This window comes from Hippichthys cyanospilos, chromosome 16 (genome assembly GCF_059441005.1).
Source record: "Hippichthys cyanospilos isolate Australia breed blue-spotted pipefish chromosome 16, RoL_Hcya_1.0, whole genome shotgun sequence".
In the NCBI taxonomy this organism is placed as follows: domain Eukaryota; kingdom Metazoa; phylum Chordata; class Actinopteri; order Syngnathiformes; family Syngnathidae; genus Hippichthys; species Hippichthys cyanospilos.
Genome location: NC_142384.1, coordinates 13,611,690 through 13,631,808, shown reverse-complemented (window position 1 = coordinate 13,631,808; position 20,119 = coordinate 13,611,690). Strand labels below are relative to the sequence as shown.

The following is a 20,119-nucleotide window of genomic DNA, read 5'->3' as shown; positions in this document are numbered from 1 at the left end:
CACAGTTCAAAGGCTAAAAGTTCACAGTCAAAGGTATTTCAGACTCCCTGTACCCCCCCCAATGCCCCTTTAACCCCGTGCGTCCCCTGCTTGCTTCAGCGAGCACTCCCTCTCCCAGCCGCCTCCTCTTCGCTACTTGTGATTGGTTGATATCTGCAGGCAACACCTCTCACACAGGCGTGGTCCTGCGATTGGGGTCCTTTGTGTAGTCTTTAGTGAGCGTGCTACTCTGGAGGAACTCCCTCTCAGAGTTGAGCAGCCCGCCTAAACCCGATTTGGTGGCGGCGTTGCCCGCCTCGCGGGGGTTTAGCGTGTACATGGGCATCTCAGAGGCTCCGGGCCCTGTGTAACCAACTTTACCCAGCGGCGAGGCATCACGGCTGGGAACCTCTGACGAGCGGACGCTGGAGCGGCGCCGGAAGCGGTAACGATAGGAGGGGATGCGGCTGAAGGCCGACTTCTTGATGAGCTCGGTGCGGGACTTGGCTCGTTGTTTGCGGTGCTTCTCGATGAACATGTGCACCGCCAGCACCCCAACCATTTCGGCCATTATGAAGGATAGAGCACCGAAGTAGAACGACCAGCCGTAGGAGTAAGACTTCTTGCTGTCGCTCTGGCCCGGATCGCCAGAGTTGGCCGAAATATAGACTATAATTCCAATGATGTTACTGAGACCTGCAAAAGAAAGAGAAGAAATAACACTTATAAACATGGGCAAGACCTTTGCCAAGTTTTAAACCTGAATTTCTCAGTCTACAGAAAAAAGGAACCAAGGATAAACCTGCACCGAAAAACCCTGAAAATGGATCGTTTTGTCTAAAACATGGGTGTCCAAACTTCAGACTTTTTTGGCCTGCTGTCATTAGCTAGCGGAGAAAAAAAAAAAAGAAAGGAATGGATGGCCGGACGGATGAAAATGTGTTTTTAACAGTAATTAACACAATGGGAATGGGCAGCTCTGGTTTGATCTCTCTGATCAGTCGAAATGCTTGAAACTGTCAGATTCTATTTTAAATATGGCTGGCATTAAAAGAGTTAACTGTAAAAGAAAAATAATGAAGAAAATTAATGGAGAAATTGCATATGAACTTTTTACTGATAAAATGGGTAAACAAATGAAGTATCACAGGATTCCTTTGTCATTTCAGTACAAAATCAAGTCGTTTGAAATATCGGCTTTTTCATCGCTTTTTTTATCGGACAATTTTGTCATCTGCGTAAAACTGAATACATTTTAAATCATCAGCTGTAATTGATTTTATACTAATATGAAAATATCTTAAATGGAATTGTTCCATTAAATTGCTGCCAAATGCATTGGTTTGATCTTACAGCTTCTGAGTTTGCAAATTCTACATTTCAAATGAGTTCATTAGATATTTAGGTAGTAGTTAAAAAGTAAAGCAAAAAATGTGATGGACAGCCAATCAAAAGCAAATCAGCCTCGCAAACTCACACGCAGCTGGTTCCTTCTATTCATATCATTAGTCCAGAGTACAGTGCTCATGCAGTGTGGTGGAACTTACAGGATGGGGACAATTAGTCGGCTGTAATTAAGCACAATCAGCCTCACACTTTTGTGGTAAATAATTACCAATTTGGCCTCAAGAATTTACTACAAAACCCCAGTGGGGCCCTCCACATCTCACTGAACAGCAATTACAGCCCGTTTTGTGTGTCAGGGGCAAGAGCAGATGTGTGTGTGTGTGTTTATGAGATATCCTATGCGTCTCGAGTCAGAGGCTGATGATGTGCGGCTGTATCGACGCGTGCTTGAAATCTCGATTGGCTGCTCTGTCCAATCTCCACGATCTGGTTCCACAGCTCTGTGTGCTTTGAATGATGCTCAACATGTATAAATTATTCGACCTGAACCCGCTTGATCTATATGGCTTTTAAGCGCCACACACTTATCAGCACACACATTGATATTTGAATATTATATTATTTACAGTTGAACACACGTGGCTAAAGTTCAACCCCTTCTTTCCGGACTTTAGATCAAATGGAAGCAATATTGTTTGGCTGTTATCAGGATGAGGAGTATTGGCGCAAAATATTATCTTGCTGCACCTTCATAAAAAAACAAAAACAAAGTAGCTTCAAATATTCAATGCCTACAATATAAACTATTTTTGTATTTTGTTATTTGCTTGGGGATGAATGATTTAAAAATGAAATTCAAAGTGGAAAAATGAAGTGCAAATGACAGTCAATGTCTTTTTTTTCATGTTCCAAGTATTTAGAAAAAGAAAAGTGAGCAGCTAAACAATAAACTGCAGTATGACAATTTAATTTGAACACCCGGACAGGAAATGAGCTTGACATTGATATGTAACCTGGAAAGGCATTTGCAGCGGGAAAACAAAAATGCGCAGACCTATTTTGTGCCACTTTTGAGACAGATTTGCATTGCACACTGACCTGCGGAGACAAAGAAGATTCCTGCGCTGAGGATGACGTTGTGTCGGCTGCGGTAAAACTCACTGGCGGCTACACAGAGTCCTCCCAAGAAGAGCAGACCCACACTCATGATGGGGAAGATACTGGAGGCACGCACTGCACCTGTTAAGTTCATACAAGATGTTTGCTTAATGAAATTTGGCAGGCCCAGAGTACAGGTTACCAAAATAGCAGCAATGGATGTCACAATGCCTCCACCGATGACTAGTACACAAGTAAGCGCCCGGAGCTGATTTTCTGAATGCTAAGCGTTCAACGACTGGATTTTTTATTTATTTTTTGCATTCGGCACAATTGTTGTAAAAGTTGAGTTGATGTGAATGGATGACGTCACTGTCATTTTTGTTGTAATGAATCGGAGCCTTCATTTTTCCCTTCTGTGAGCCAGTTTTTCAAATCTTGTGTTTCACAGCAAGATGTGACATATTAGTCAGGCTCCAAAAAACTGGGCATTTTTCAGTTTCACGGTCTCAATTGAGCTTTTATTGGACAATGGTGGTGTGGGATATGAGTTTATTTCATTCTATGACCACATTTGTAATCTTACTACACTCCCACGCAAGAACTCAAGTGGGATTAATCGTAATCTCTTATTGGTCTGGCACTAAAATTAGTTGTTTTATGTAGAGGATAAAGAATACATGTCTGTGAGTACTGTTGTATGCATATTGCTGCTGCATCCTTAGAAAAGCTAGGATGTCTTGTAGAGCTCGCTAGGCTGCTCGAATGAGTCAAAGATAGCCCAAAAATGCGGAAATTGCACCAATGAATAGACTGGGTCTCAAGAGGATATAAACTTAAACTGTGTGTGGCATTAACATGTTTGAATATCATTTTTGATTGAAATGACTTTGCCAAACTGTGAAGTAAAAGATTGCTGCAACCATCAGGCACAGATATCTCAAGTTTACGCTCACGAGTTCTTCTTCTTCTTCTTCAAAAAAGAAAAACTACGTTGAATCACTCTCATCACCACTCTATTTCAGCAAAGACTTGCATATTTCACTTGTGGCTGTATTACCGCTCTCATTTTTGGTTTGAAGAAACAGAGCAGCTGGTGATGTGATGTGATGTGATTTTTAAATCACACAGACACGACCACCTGAAGGATGAAGGCAATTTGGTAAAAATGAAGTCCACGCAATTAGCTTGGCAACGCTCGAATTTTCAACATGAAAAAGCAGCGCAAAGAGAGGAAGGGAAATAGATGAAACCAAGACAGATGGAGCAATTCACTGACACATATGCAGCCGAAATAATTAGAAATATTTGTCAGGATCCCATATGTGCACTCAGTGTGATGGCATTCTGAAGTTTCCTGCAAACAGCTTGTCATTGACTTGTGTTGAGAACGTGTACTGTACATGCAAAACATACCAAGATTTAACGAAACCTTTTAACTTGTGTTATACAACACGACCAGCATTCCTGAAAGGGCAGTGACCAATGATGTTGTGCGGTTGAGCACACAGGCCCCGCCCCCATAGCCCACACCCCTGGGCTGAATGAAATGCCGGTCACTAGGTCCTGGCTTCCTATTGGTTGGCCGGCTGTCAGGCTTGTGTTGGAATTGGCGGCCTCTGGGGATGTTGCTCTGTGTTCAGTGGAGCAATGCAAAAGAAGCTCTGGCTGTTCCCTCCCCCACCCCTTTTCCCACCCCCCCCTGTTGCTGCTAATATTTTCCTCTCCATCCATCTTTACGGTTTACAATCGGAAGGAAAAAAAAATTACAGCCGCCTACCATTTTCTCCTCTAATACCTTTATAGACGTATCTGGAAATAAGAGGGTAGTTTGTCATTTTATCCCCCTAACAAACTGTGGTTGTTGATAAAAGCCTGTGCGCTGGTTAAATCACTTGCTCTGGGGTTATGCATCTTTCCAAAGAAGAATCTTTCATCTTGCAAGGAAAGAGTAAAAAACAATATTCATTTATCTTAGCCAAGGCAGCATGAGAGTAGTCTATCCATCTCTTCAGTGCTTTCACATTGTTGATCCATGCTGCCTCAAACAGCAAACGTCCCATCCCTACGAGCAAGTACAGCAGGCCCGTCGAGCTTAGATACAAGACGTTCTTTGCTTTTAATTCCCATCCTGAGGTATTGCCGTAGTGATTTTAATATACAGTATGGTATAATGATTACATTACGAGATCATAATTACCTTTCCCTCTAGCAGAGCATTAAAAGCTGCTGTTGGACGCCACCGCTAAGTGCAATGACACTAATAAACATATTGGTAAATCAGCTGTATGTAAAATGAGCTTGGCTATCTTCGAGGTCATGGGAAAATTAAACTATAGTGTCAAGCTACGGCCTGAAAAATGAACTATGACAGTTTAAACATCATTATAGATAACTTATGGCGCAATGTGATGTGTGTTTATTAATAAACGTACGCAGGAGGTATTCAGCAGCGTCTGCTTCGTAGTCGGCGTCCTCTGGAAAGTGATCGATCTTCTTACACACACCTCGGAAGGTTCCTGGAGAGAGGGGAGAGGAGTGTTTGTGAAATAACATTTGTTTAACTTGCTATTAACTGTATGTAAAACACAGAGATTGATCTCCGGGCTTTAATTGTGTTCAGTCTCACTGGAGGCTTTATCCCTCCAGTCCAGCCTACTACATTTCCACTGGTGGTACATTCTGGGAAATTGTAAAAGGACTATTCATCCAGTAATGAATTATTCACACAATTAATTTGTTGAATGATGCTTGAATCTGATTTTTTTTTTTATTGAATTTTGGTTCCTTTATTGCAAAATGGGACATTAGTTCAAATTGAAGTTGCAGAAAATACACATTGGCAAGCATTTTAATTTTTTTTTTCCAAAGTAATTGCTGTTTTCACAATAACTAGATAGATAGATAGATAGATAGATAGATAGATAGATAGATAGATAGATAGATAGATAGATATCCAGTGATCCCTCGTTTTTCGTGGTTAACGGGGTCAAGAACCCCCCCACGATAAGTGAAAAATCTTTTTTTTTCCTCAGTTGAATCTGATTTATTGATTAATCGACAAAAACGTTTGTCAGAATTGACAACGAAAATGATCATTTATCACAGCCCTAATTCAGGGCATTTGAGAAATTTCAAGTTCAACGAGGTTTTAAAACGATTATTCAATATTTACAAATGAATTTTCTAATCGCTTAGCTGTCGATTAATCGTTGCAGCTTTACTACGTAAGAACACGCACACAAACTATCAGACAGAAAGAAAGCACAAGCTGAGAAAAAGAGATAGCAGATGATAGCGGACAGGTAACCTTCAGGCTATTTGTGAGGAAACCCTAATGAAAAGTCTTATCATGCCTGCCCCACACAAGCCCGATTACTGCCGTGAATCTACACACACGCACACTCGCGCACACACACTGAAGCAGCCTTTAAGTGTGCCGAGAGAAACGGACCTAGCTCATTAAAGTAATACATGAACACTATCAATCCCGCATGTAAGTGAAAGGCTCTGGATAGTGTGTGTTTGCGTTTGTTGTATTGACTGGGCTGCGGATGCAACGAGCGCGCCTCATGTCAGCCGGAGAGTGACTCATCCTCCTTTGTGGAAGTCCTCCAGTGCTCACACACTCACAGGTGGGAATGTGGCTTAATTCCTTCCCATCATCCTGTCCCATTCACACATGGTCAACGCCACGGGGGATGCGGGGTGTCGATGTGAGGGGGAGGTGAGGCTTTGGGGGTGAGATGAAGGAGGATGGCAAGAGAGGAAAGTGCTTGTGAAAGAGATTTGGCCATAGAACGGCAGAGGAACGGGAGGAAATGTGCTGCTGAATCATTTGCATATGAAGAGTTTCTTGCACTTGACATCTTTCATAAATTGACGCTCGCTACGTCGAATGACACATTTCAGGATTTTAATATTTAGAATTAAAGCAAACATTCGATTCGAACGTGAAGACTTTTATCTATTCCTATACGGTAATTTGTGATACTTGATCATTCATGTGTCTTGCAGATTTCCATCTTGCTCCATTTGGAGAACAATATGTTATTCTTATTACCGGGGTTGACAATAAATCCCAGGCTGAGAGTATTTTTCTTCATTCTTTTGGCACTCATCCCAGAGTTGTACTGAGCTAGTTTTAAAACAGTCACAACTACAGTATACAGTAACGTCTTTTAAATTGGCCGAGACATTTCAAAAAGCTGTGTGATGATGCTTTCTTTATTTCACACACAGACTATTTCTTCAGCTCTTGGCCAAAGCATCGATATTCAAATGTTTAATTTTACAATAACAGCTTCACAGCAGCGATAATTTGATCTAATTCCCTGAACAGGGGCCCAATTCCCTGCAGGAAGTTAAAAAAAATCCTGCAGTCTGCCACCACTGTAATTGGTCAAATGTGGCTCAGAGGAAACAAGCTAAAGTGCAAACTCTGTGAAGCTAATTACTTGACTTGAGACTTCTCATTAAATGGGACCAAACATTTGATGCAGCACGCAAGCCATCTGACAGACTGCGCGGCGTTTGATGTCTTGCACTTGCTGCTGCAAACAGCTCGCTGCACATCATCGCAAGCTTAAGTGAAGCAACCAAAAAGCTGAAGATGTGTTCTATGTTGCATGCTGACACGCATGCAAAATGCAATAATTCCAGCAGCATCTATCAAACACAGTTAGGTAGCAGTAATACTTTCCTATTACCTCCCCTTTATTAGAAGAAGAAGAGGTTGATTCACATCAACTCATTCATTGCCAAGGATGTATTTTTACGTTTTTTTTTTACATTTATCACCTGCCTGATCAATATTGATTCATAAAGGCAAAAAATAAAAACAAAATCCTGATGGAAACTTAAAAAGATGTTTGATAAACATATCCATAAAGACATTTCAACAAACGTAAGTGTTGAAGGGTTTTATATGTCAATATTTTTGACTTAATCTGCCTATTAATTCCTAATTGTCATTAGAAGTTAAAAAAAACAACAACAACATTGCTAAAGATGGTTATTTTTACATATTTGAATGCTACTTTTTAGGTCTCATTTCAATGGATGATAAAAGTTGCAGTAGCATCACAGAAGAGGTATACGTAATCAAGGTATAAGTAATCATCAATCACAGCTGTGGCAGAAAGGAAATTCATTACACTTCCTGCCTTGTAAGTGGACCAATTGCTATTGAATCCTCCTGATGCTAATGCACGCACGTGCACGCACGAATGAAAGCGATTCATTTCGGCTCGGTGTGCTGGAGGTTGTCCGCGTCCGCAACTACAACTGTTCGATCATGCTTTTGTGTTTCTATAAGTACAAACGGGGGAACGCGCAGGGAGCATGAAGAATATAAAAAGAAACTGCATGTCATCTCTGCATTGTACACAAAGTACATAGCAGTGGACGCATCTATCTGGACACATGCGCCTCCCAAAGGTCAGCACGGCCCGAGGGCAGCATGATGGCATTATGGGATTCAGAGAATGGGGCTGATGGTTCCTCTGCTTGAGTGTTTCTGTGTTTTATCTCATGTGTCATGTAGGTCTACTTTGTCCTTCTGGCTGAATTGCAACACACGTATGTTGCCTCAATTGGACATTTCTTTTCTTAAACATGACGTCATCAGGACCGAAGCATAGCGGTGAAAACAAAGACTCAAAAGAAAAAGAAAAAGAAAAAGAAAAACTCAAATAACAGATGGGTAATAAATAATCCAAATTGAATCAATCAAAAAAAAATCTGAATAAAATGAACAATTTAAAAAGCTGCTTTGGTTCCCTCATGACCCGATTTGGGTTATTTTTGACTGAACTGGTTTTCGAGTGTATAATCCATCCATCCATTTTCTATAGCTGCTTCTCCTCACAAGGTTTGCAGGTTTGTTGTTGCCTATCCCAGTTGATTTTGGGCAAGTAGGCAAGGAACACGCTGAATTAGTTGCCAGCCAATTTCACACAGAGATGAACAACCATTCACACACCCAATCACACCTGAGGGCAATTTAGTGTCAAACACACCTGCCGTGCATGTTTTTTGAATGTGGGAGGAAGCCGGATTGACCGGAGAGAACCCATGCAGGCTTAGGGAGAAAATGCAAACTCCACAAGAAGGCCGTACCCACTTGAATTCAAACTCAAAGTCCCTGCCTTGACGCTGATTGATGAATCGGACTTTCTTCCAAAATTCTCCCATTCCTCAAACTTTCACTTCTGTCAACACTGATGCTCAACAATGAGGCACTCTAATGATGCTAGCAAGCTAACGACACATAGAATAGCTATGGGAACAGATGATGTCCAAAGGAGGAGCTACTTATTGAAATAATTACTGCTCATGCAACATACAGTTTATGTGACCGAAGGTCTCTGTCATTTGTTATGTGTAAATGACCAAATCACATTTGTTAACAAAAGAAGTGATTGAAAAGAGTGCGGAGCCGCATACACAAAAACAAAACATTTGAGGCAGGAATTTTGCATTTTGCAACCTTGTTAACACCCCCTTATTATGACGAAAAGAAAGGTCACGCCGCATCACGTGCATCACTGTCGTCGGTTTCTTCTGTGAAATTACTGGAGAGTAACAGGGCTATGCATGCAGAGCAGCAACAATACACCACTGGAAACAAGCAAACACTGCCTTCAAACAAGGTTAAACAGAAGACAAACACAAACAACAGTGTGCACCCAAATGTTCCAACATTTGTGATGAGTTGGGTATGCGGTGCCAGCTGTGTGCCCTTGATATGACTCCCTTCCCACCCGTACAACCACACACGCACGCTCACACACACGAACCCATACAAGCAAACTGTTTAATTATTCAGAAGACACAAAGCACAAATGAAATAGGGAACCATCTAGCCGATTGTGTTGTCTCGCACCCACGCAGTCGAAAGGTTCTGCTATCAAATCCCAACGTGAGCCTTTTTGTAAGGAATTGGAAATGTTGTCTCTTCTCTTGTTAGTTTTCTTTGGTTACTCATTGTAAAATATGCATGGTATCATTCAGAGGTTCTCAGAGTACCCAGGGGTCATGCTTAGGATTTTCGCATGTTGTTCATCGACTCGGGTGGGCGGACGACGGGTGGATCACAGATGATGTTCAGCTGATGCACATAAACTGTCTTTATGCGAACGAATGAGTGAGAATGCTTGCTTGTTTGTCTACATATGCAGTCACTGAATAAATCCTGAGTTGATCCATCAGTTTTTTTTCGTGCTGACACAAAGGTGGACAAAAGCAGACTGCAACGGACAGTTAGGACTGCTGAGACGATTAGTCACCTCAAGAACTAAGACAAAGGGAAGCAGAACCCTCTGACCCTTAACGTTCTGGTCACCACCTCGTCAAGCTCTTTCACTCAGGTAAGTTCTATTGATCTTAGCACACTCAAACCAGCAATCATTCCAAATGATTCTTCCCTTGCAATCAACTCCCTAAACAAATGAAAATAATTGCATAGTGGCATTTTGCATAATGTGCATAATTTTCACAAGCCTGTTGTGATCGTGTTCATGATTGTAGCTTTGGCACTCTGCATTATTTGCATAACTGGAGTTAATCAGCATTCAAGACTCCTGGAAACTTAAAATGCTCAAGACCTCTCTCCATTGTTTGTACAACTGCTGTCATATCATGAGGATCACACTACTGGTCATAATATTGCTAGATGACTACATAATTTGCACAACGGTCATTGTTTGGTACTGATTCGCTGTACGTGCAGTGTGCGTTACGTACCAAATATTCATCTCGTTCCTGTTGCTTATTTCTATATAACTAGAACATAGGCTTTGAACTCCAGTCCCAGAGGAGTGTTATCTTGCATGTTTGTTTATTTTGACAATCTTGAATTAAACCAAGGAATCCTAATGATATCAATTATCAAAAATGAGTCAAAATTCATTTGATAATTAATTAGTTGTTGGGTAATTGATTAAAATACTCTTTTAGAGTGACTTGGTCCAGAGGCTAAAAAGGATTAATACTATTTTTACAGATTTAAATGAGAAAAAAATGGCTTCTGGTCACAAACATTTTCTAGTCCCAGATATGAAGTATGTTTGTGAACCAAGGTTTTTGTACCCTACATCTCCCTCAGACCCAATGTCCACGACAGTGGACACAAATGAATATGCTGGGTGTATATGATCATGTATTATGTTTGGTAATATGACACATGAAAGTCGGTGAATCTCATAGAAACACCGGAATAAAATAATTACTTTCACCCCGACCTGGTTGCTTTGGGAGTCAAGATTGCAAACAACATCTGTTCAAAAATCCAGCAAGGGACCTTTTCTTGTCGCATCTCTTCCCCACCACTGATAACGCTCATTAATGAAGGCATAACATGCCTCCAAGCTGTCCCTAATCAGATGGTGTGTATTCCAAAAGCTGTGCGAGACCCAAACCAGCCAGATGCACACACAAACACACGCATGACCAAGACGACAACGACGAGGATGGAGTGAGCGAGGGTGAGGAGAAGCAAGTTAAAAAGCACAGCAAATTGGGGCGCTTGTTTCTACCGAGCGCCTCTGACAGCTCAGCCTGGCCGACTGAACCGCTTCCTCTCCTTCTCTTCTAATGTGTGTCTACCTCGCTCTCTCTCTGATTACTTCTTTCAGGAGAAGCAGAGAGAAGCCAGGAGAGGGAAAGAGGGAGAGGCAGGAAAAGGCTCGTTTCCACGGTGATGGCTGATGAAAGGGAGCGAGGTGCGTTGTGCTTGGATGCACATCTCGCATTTTCACTCCCTTTTTTCCAGCTTGTTCATCCTCAAGCACACATATTCACCCCCTCTTTTGCCAAAACACTTTTCTGTTCCAAATGTTCTCATCTCATCCCCTTAGGTCGGTTCCCTCCATTCAAAAGCAGACGTTTAAACGGAGGTTGTGCTGTACTGCTTTTGAAGAATACGTCAACAGTTCCAAGGTCCTTGAACCTCAATTCAAAGAAGTAGGCCAGTCACTATCAAATCTTTTTCTAATTGATTATCTCATTGATTATTCCATTGAATAGTCAAATAATTAAATGTGTTTACTAAGGTTGAATTTTAAGTTAAAGTGAGTAGCTAGAACTATTCATTGTTAATTATCTTTTACACATATGAATCGTTTGACACCAAGAAAATTGCCTGTGCGAAACGATTAGCAATTGTGATTGGCATTAGCAAATATCATTTAAGATCAGAAAACACAAACAACCCGAAACTGATCTCGCGTCATGTTTCGTGTCTCGTCGCACCAAAAACGTCCTATAGATGTCGCCCTGTCACCCAATCACCCAAAATCAAATGTGTCAGTATTTCAACCTCAATATAAGGATAAAAGAGCGGCAAACGGCTCCATTTATAGGATGCACTCATACTTTTGGCTTTCATTTTTGGGAAAAATAAGTGCCCGTTATATTTGTGGAATTACTTTATGTGTTTTTAAGCACACAAATAGTTTCAGCCATTCGACCACTAGATGGTGCACCAAGACAACAAATGGAGCCATCAAGATGGTCTTTTCATATTTTGATACAACACAAATACATTGGGTCTGCTTTCATGAACGACTACAATTATCTGAAAACATTTGCAACTGAGAAGCTGACTTTTGAATTAAAAAGACATCCAAATGATGAATTGATCATTCAAAATAATTACGGACTACTTTGATCATATGTTCTTAATTCTTTGCTGCACGTCTACATTAATAGATGGATCTTCATTCATTGTATGTATTCTCTAAATTTACTTATACTGTAGCAAAAACAAAGCAACATCAGGCAAAGTGCATTTGTGAGACAAGCTGCTGTGACCTTTGGGTTTGATGAATTTTTTGGCAAGTGTAGCGATACTCTCTTACAGAAAATACAAGTATTTCTAATGCATATTCATGTTTGAGTCATTAATAATTGACTTGGTAGTGAAGTGATGTGCGGAATGTCCAATATCTATCTTCAAACAGCAACACGACTACTATGTGCATAACTCATCATTCATTGACATTCACTCAACAAAAATTCTGGCTTTTCCCACCAAGAAACATTTGCATCTCCAGGAATCCTCCATATTTTATTAATTTATATAGAACTGGACTAAGAACGCTGTCTAGGGTTAGGGAGAAGAAAATGACCTGGCGGCCATCTTATGTTTCCATATGCCAAGCCCACAAAACTTGAATACAATGATTTCTCTTGGGGGTTTTCACTTTGTTTTTTGTTGCAAAAATACCATCGCGAATGGAATATAGCTGTACCAATAAATCTGGGGGAAGCACGACAGTACATGTACATTTTATTGCAAAAAAAGCTCAAATTTTCTGCGTACTACTCAAATATTAGTCTGCATCATGCTAAGCTATTCACAATAAAATGAAAGCAAAGCCAGTCAGAACAAATATCAAATTATATACCTAACCTCTGTTAGTTGGAATTCACAATACTTTTTATTTCGTATCAATTAAAACACAACAATTGATAGCCCAATAACATATAAGTCTGTGATTCTGTGTCACATGTCTGCAGGAGCCTTTGCGAAATGTCATCAGGCAAAAGGTGGATTACCACTCACACCTTTTATTTAGAGTCTTCAATTGCTTTGTACTGAAACAGCGCTCATAAACAAACACAACTAAGTAAATCAGTAAATAACGGATCGATCGTGTAAGGCATCTCACGATGAATGGTAACCTCCTATATCTGAAACCGTGCCACCTCTCCTAACCTGGTTTGACCCGACTCAAGCCTGACCCAACAGACCGCACACCAAGAGGAAAGGCAAACTAGAGTTTGATTAAAATGAACCACTGAGTGCTAGTGTGAGAGCGCACTTAGAATACTAAATGCTATCTACTGATTGGAACTAAAAAGGTCTTGACAAAGCCAAGCAACACACACCACTTAAAATAATGTAGCCTCTTCCCTCATCCCCTTTTTAAATTTGTTTGTGTTCTTCTAGTCACAACTCTTGCTGCCGAAGACATCTTAAAGTCACTCACCATTTCATCATTTTGTCATTGCTGCCACCCGGCTTGTCCTGGCATTTCTCACTCTATCATTTGACTCCCAAGGCTCAACCAAAGGGGATTTATTTTTTACTCCCCTGCCTCACCTTTTTCCCTTCACCATGTTTTCCCTAGTGATTTCTTTTTTTATGACTCTCGACTCATAAGGCTCTTTTTAAAGCTTTGGAGAGACTTTTACTTCATATAGTTTTCCAGGTTTCGCCAAATTTATTAACTATTCCTATGTTTAGAATTTTCCAATTGGTCTGGTCAAACGGCCGGCAATCCATGGCTTCAGATCTGCTGTGGATCTTAGTGTAACTTAATGAGTAATGAAAATTACAACAGTGTTACGGTTTTCTAAAAAAAACCTTCAGTTTTTGTTGATTTCTATTACACGGTAAATGTCTACGTACAGTACTCTGAATATTCTAAACTGTTTCAACAGTAAATTTTACTTTTAGATTTACTCTGTTTAGAGTGGGGCCAAATAGTTTTGGGGTTTTTTTCAGAGCAAAAGGTACAATACAAAAATGTTCTGCATATTTTGCTAATATATATATATTATATTAAGTAAAACCTAACTCAATTCAAATGGACGGTTAACGATATAATGCTTGTGCAAAAAAAGGACATAGAAATAGAATTTTAGGTGTGCATTTTTGGGTGACTGCGGTGGATCATTTACATTTGGCTTTCATTTGATTAATAAGAGGTTTACTAAAAAAAAAAATGTTAATATTATTTTTTATATAGTGTAATTCTCAGTTTGGATGTTTTAAATGCTTTCGTTGTATAGTAGTTTTTTTTTTTTTTCTCTAGTAGACAGTCAAAATGCCCATTTCAATAATAAAGGTTACCGACCGTTGGTTTGGACTGAATGCAAGAATGTGTACCTTTTTTTTCACAGATTCACCTGTCATGCATGTTTTTGAAACGTGACTGGAGCGAGGTGGCTTTGAACTCGGGTCCATGAACTATGAAGCAGACATGTTAACCACTGTCCCACTGAGCTGCCCAAGAAAAAAAAAAAAAAACAACAACATGAAATTGAGTGTGACTATTTGGGACTCTGAAAAGCAAAAGCATAGCTCTTATTTTTTCGTGCGATCCTCAGCTCAGCAGAATAATGCTTCCCATGTCTTCATCTCTTTCCTCGGCCCTTTATAACACGGTTTTTCCGTCATTCATCTCACAAAATAATTTAGACAAGCTGTCTCTGTCTTTACCCAGCCCAGCTTCCCTCCTTCTCCATCAGTTAGTTGATTCTTTTTTTTTTTTATCCAAGACACAGACAGAGCCCAACATCTTGATTGATTGCCTATTTCTAATTCATTCAATTCTCTTCCTCCCTCCTTATTTTGTGGTTCATTCTCCCATTTGGGTGATCATTTTGTCCCTGTCTTTTTAGAAGAAAAAAAAGTATTTTCTATTACCAGGTGGTCTCCAGCAGGGTCAAACACTCCCCAGAGATTCATCTGAAACGGAGGTTATGCACCACTCATCCATCACTTGGCTCCCTCCACTCCTCTACTCCACTCATTTGTGTTCCGTCCTCTAAGCCTTTCCATCCTTCCCTGCTCATTTCCAGGCTTTCTGAGCTCATTCATCACCTCAGCACACCTATACAAAAAAAAACATACACTGCATACCCTATGCCAACTATGTGCTTGCTTGATAATAATCAGCCCACTTACTCTTAGAATTAATTAGGGTCGTTTACTAATTTGAATGAAGCAATCACACAATTTTTCATAGTTAGCTTGGAAAAAAAATGAACACCTTTCCATTAAAATACACTGTTTATCAAAATGTGTGGCAGTGGCAGAAATATCTTCCAAACCATGTGACAAGCAACAGGAAGAGCGCCAAAGCATCCGGGATTCTGCGTAGACCTTAGTACCTTCAGAAACACCTGCTCATGAAACTTAAATAAGTGTGTTGGGGACCAGCTTTCTACACAAGCCCAATGCACACACAATGTTATACACCTCAGCTATTTTTTTCTCTCATTTCGGGTGGCTCTGAGGCCACATGGACAGTCCGCCCATCAGAGATGTCTATTTATGAGGTTGTTATGAATGATAAAACAGTGACGACCAGAGACCAAGCGTTTGTACATGACTGAGCACATCCTCGCCTGCATGCTATTTTGCATGTGAGCCACAGTGTGTATGTGCACACTGACATTGTGCTGACATTGTGTTAACTTTCTGTATTGCCCCCATTGCTCTGTTTATGTGATAGCTTGGGAATATCCTTGAATTTGCCTATTTACTCATCCAATTACAAGAGTAAAAGTGTGTGCCTGTGTGCATGTGTGTGTGCGTGTGCATCAGTGGATCCTCAGACCTGCACCATCTGGCCCTGTAATAGCCTCCTATGCCCCCCAGAATGAGATGGTTATGTTTGGCTGCACACAAAATGCATACACACATATTTCATCTTGAGGCGATGCAAAGCTGACTTGCGCTAATGCAGAAAATTATCAAAAGACAGCTCAAAGTCAAGTATTCTACAAGAAATTACAATGCTCAAGTCAGAGTGAAGGATTACGTTTTTTGTTGATATGAGTTCTAGCTGAGAAGTTAAAGAAGTTTGGTAAATAAATTATTCAACACCGATATTAAAGGTAGATAAGTAACATGATATTGTAGTACAGGAAATATTCATTGGCTTGACACAACCTTTCAGTTAAAGCAATCATACCGTATTTACCATTTTCAGCAAAAAAATGTTTTTTTAACTAATTTGATAAAGTCTGTACAAATGATACCTTTCACCTACATCTTGCTGTCAACTGAAAAAGACATTGCATGTACTCAGGGCTCAGGCAACAACCAATCACAGTGTAGCTTGTGAATGAATGTCACATGAGCCATCTCAGAAAATATGACTGGTTCTGACAAGGGCCGTTCAATACCACTTTTTTTTTTTTGTTAGACCAATACCAGTACAAGTTTCAGCTCCTAATTAGTCATCAGTACCTTTACAAAGTACCAAGACCAGTGGTATTCCAGACATTTTCCAAAAAAACAGTGACATATTTTTACCAAAATGCCTATATATTCCACTATAGCATTTCCATTGAATTAATGCTAATTTTTCAAGATGTAGTAATGGGAGAGTATTGATAGTAGCCTTATGTTGTCGAGCATTTGCTGTTGCTGCTGATACCAGCCACCGGCATCAGTATGAAAAAAAAATAGTATCCAAAGTCATTATGTATCAGTTGTTTTTTTTTTAATGAAAGCAGCTCAGTGGCGCAGTGGTTAGCACGTCTGCCTCACAGTTCGGGGCCCAAATTCAGCTGGGATAGGCATCAGCAAGCATGTGGCCCTTGTGAGCTCTAGACAATGGATTTATGGATGGAATTTTTATGAGTGTTATACCAACCTCCTATAGAATAAGTAACATGAACCCATCCAAAACAGTTTACAAATGGCCTGCTGTTTATTTCTGATTTGATATCGCAAGGGAATCTAAGCTCCAAAGCGATTGATGTTTTGAGTTTAGCTGTTTTTCTTTTTGCATTGCCTTGGTGACAATCTATTTCTCAGGTGAGACTGAGGTGAAGTGAGGTGAGAGTTGTAACCAGCCCTATCAAAGATTGCTAGTAAAAGCCATATTAAAGAGAGATATAACAGCATTCAAACACAGGATTTAACACGGGCTTTGTCATGCCGTACGTTACACAAAGTCATTCATTTTCAATTGTACTCAGGGACACGAGGAAGCCGGAGGCAATCTTAGCTGATTTAGGAGGCATGGTACACCTGGGTGTGTCCTGCATCCCACCCTCCATCACTTATCAATTACCAAGCTGACACAATGCGATAGATAACCTTTTACATCGACACTACGGGTAATGCTTGAAAAAATCTTAACATTGTTGTTCAAAGGGACAATTTTTGTTCTAGTCATATTAAAGTCCGTAGTAAGATTTTATACCTTTACTTCCACCAAACAAGACTTAAGAGCAGTCTGTTCTATGATAGCGGAAACAGGCTGATTCACAGGGATTATTGGATAGTCAAAAACACACACGCGCGCACAAATTGATGTGCCGATGTGTATTAGAGGAATAGAAAAGACGATCGCACAAATGATGGTTACTGTGGAGAGGCAGAACACACACACACACACGACAACACGGAGGGCCATATTTTCAAGCCCAGTGCAAGTCTCGCACTGTGCATGATCTAACTCAAGAAGTGATTTCAACTATATCTCAGAGGATTTGATGCAGGCTGTTGTCCTATTTCTGAAAGTAACACGATGACATCCACCAGATATAAAGGGCAGTTACAATTTTTCTGCCTGCGCTATAATCAAACCCACAAAGATCGCTAGACACCATTTGTGCGACAACTTAGACTAGCTTTTATTTGATCTAAGGTCCAGTCTACTTTCTGTCATCATATTGTCAGGTGCGCCAGGACTATATGATATAAAACATCCTCAGAATGTGCAGCACAGTATCGTATTGCTATCGGATAGTACTATAAACTGCAATATCGGTACCATAGGCTGTTAGCATCAAAGTATGCAAAGTCATTTACGTCTATTAAACTGTCTTTGGAAAGAGATCCGAATACTCTCGCCAGCCGATATGGAGCACTCAAGCGCTGCAAGCTAGCGGCAAATTTATGCTAGACACTACTATTAACAACGGAGCTACTGCAAAATGCTAGCAACAGGCATCATACAATACAACGATAGCTTATATAGGTCATTTCTTTTGGCACTCTTAATTGGCAATTGGCAATTGAATGTCATTTCAGAATGACATTGAGAGTCGGGACTCTCGGGAGCACAGTTTGTGATGGGGTAATTGCCAATACAAAAGCAGGTCTAGTGAGTCAACGTGATACCAAGAACAACTTGAACATAAACACATTCCAAAGCATTCATGTTCACACGTAACATTTATTTTGAAGTTTGCCTTCTCACCGCGTTTCTGGTATGTTTTGTATGTAAACTATCAACAGGAGTTGCGCTGAGTGGCTTGACATTTTTTCTGACTTGTACACCAAAAAGCGGATATATGAGGCAAAAAAAAATGCCCTTGATTTGTTAATTGAGTTTTCACGATGACAGTTAGACATTATTAAACTGTGACATAAAAATAATTCAGTAAAACATGGGTGAGATAACAACAATAATGCAAACAAATCGATGACTTTATCACTTCAACTTAAAATGTTTCATTAAACATTGACATGACAACATATGGATTTTAGGCTATAGTTATTACAATGAAATAAAGCATACCAAATCGAAGCAAATGTTTTGTTTTTCCAATTTGCTGCCATTGCATTTTTTATATTGCATAATAGTAGATTGCGATGTGGATTTTGTTCAGCCCTCAAAAAAATTAGTGCTTTTTTTTTGGGAGGGCGGTCCTGGAGTGGATTAACAGCGGTCCACTCTACTCCAAATGGGTAAATTATTTGATAGAGTAGTAAAGTGAGCTTCTTGCTTAGTCACTAAACGTAACAAGGTATTGCTGTAGCTGATGGGTGTGAGAGTGGAAGACGAAGGGTAAACACACACGCACGCCCACAGGTCAAGCAGACTGGTCACGTACCTTCCAGACAGCAGGTCCGCCAGAGGCCGGAGTGCGTCATCACCTCCTCGTTCTTGCGGCTCGTGTCGTTATCGCCGCTGCTTTTCACGCGGCAGACCCCACGCGAGTACAGCCAGTAGTCTGTCCCCACCGCGATGGTCATGAGGCTGAAGGCAGCGAACGCGCCCACCGTCGTCACGAGCATCTGGACGCCGCGGTCACACATCAGCATCTTCATATAGGCGACTCCTGTTTGGGCTTAATCTTTCTTCAACCTCCTCTCTTATGGGCTCCCCCCTCCCCTATTTCCACGCGAGATTTGGGGAGAGGGTAAATTTAACAAACTGGCTCCTGGGATGACATGTCGACGAGGTTTGCGGTCTCGTGAGGCTGGTGGTAAAGGGCGGAAAGGTGGCGCATCCAAACGCCGTACACACGCACGCACACGCGCACACCGGAGCTTTAACGACCACCGGTTGTCCTCGAAGAGCCCACACTGTCCTCACTCAGCCCAAAAGACGCCACATTGTCTACCTAATTCAGTCATTTGTTTCCTGCGGCGGACGTCTCGGAGTTAGCGACTCAGCTAGCAGCCGGCACAGTGAGCATCTTTTTTTTTTCGAAACTCACCGCTCTGTTTTGTCCCTGCTGACCGCTTTGCTTTATATGTAGAACACGTCGTATAGCACCAAATTTAAGAGGCGAACTTGATGCGTTTTCCCATCCGTTTTTCCAACAAACGAAGTCTGCACGTCAGCAACTGTGACACTGTTGTGTTTTCTTCCTCTCCAGCTGTTGATTCACTGACATGTTCTCGCTCGAAATCCACTCTCGGCTTGATACAGCGGCTGCTTTTCATCCGAGGCATCAAAATGGAGACGTCTTGGCGTTGTGCACACCGGTGCTGTATTCGCGCCGGAGAACAGATCCTCGCTCCTGACAACGTGCCTGTTGGTACAAATGGAGGGGCGAGAAAATAGTGACAGGTTTCGCCTCCTCCTCGTTGTCCTTCTCCTCCTCCTTCCTCTTCCTCCCTTCGGTCCAACCAACACAAACTAAAACTAACCGCGCATCTCCTCAAAATCCGCCTGGGGCCACGCCATTCGACCCTGATTGGTCAACAGGA

The 20,119-nt window shown here is 41.0% G+C and overlaps 1 protein-coding gene across 1 annotated transcript; it reads right to left on the bottom strand.

The window, feature by feature from the left end:
• Positions 1-128: 128 nt before the first annotated feature.
• cacng3b (calcium voltage-gated channel auxiliary subunit gamma 3b) lies at positions 129-20,119 on the bottom strand. Its single transcript, XM_088437028.1, has 4 exons — positions 19,015-20,119; positions 4,860-4,943; positions 2,425-2,565; positions 129-675 (listed from the first exon to the last, which is right to left on the bottom strand). Exons 1-4 carry the CDS (start codon positions 19,229-19,231, stop codon positions 170-172), a joined length of 948 nt encoding a protein of 315 aa, XP_088293154.1. The 5' UTR covers positions 19,232-20,119; the 3' UTR covers positions 129-169.

Coding starts and splice junctions, on each gene's coding strand:
- cacng3b (XM_088437028.1), bottom strand. CDS start 19,231: ATGAAGATGCTGATGTGTGACCGCGGCGTCCAGATGCTCGTGACGACG. Junction 2,566..4,859: donor CGCTGCTGAATACCTCCTGC/GTACGTTTATTA, acceptor TGAACTTAACAG/GTGCAGTGCGTGCCTCCAGT. Junction 676..2,424: donor AATCTTCTTTGTCTCCGCAG/GTCAGTGTGCAA, acceptor TTTCTTTTGCAG/GTCTCAGTAACATCATTGGA.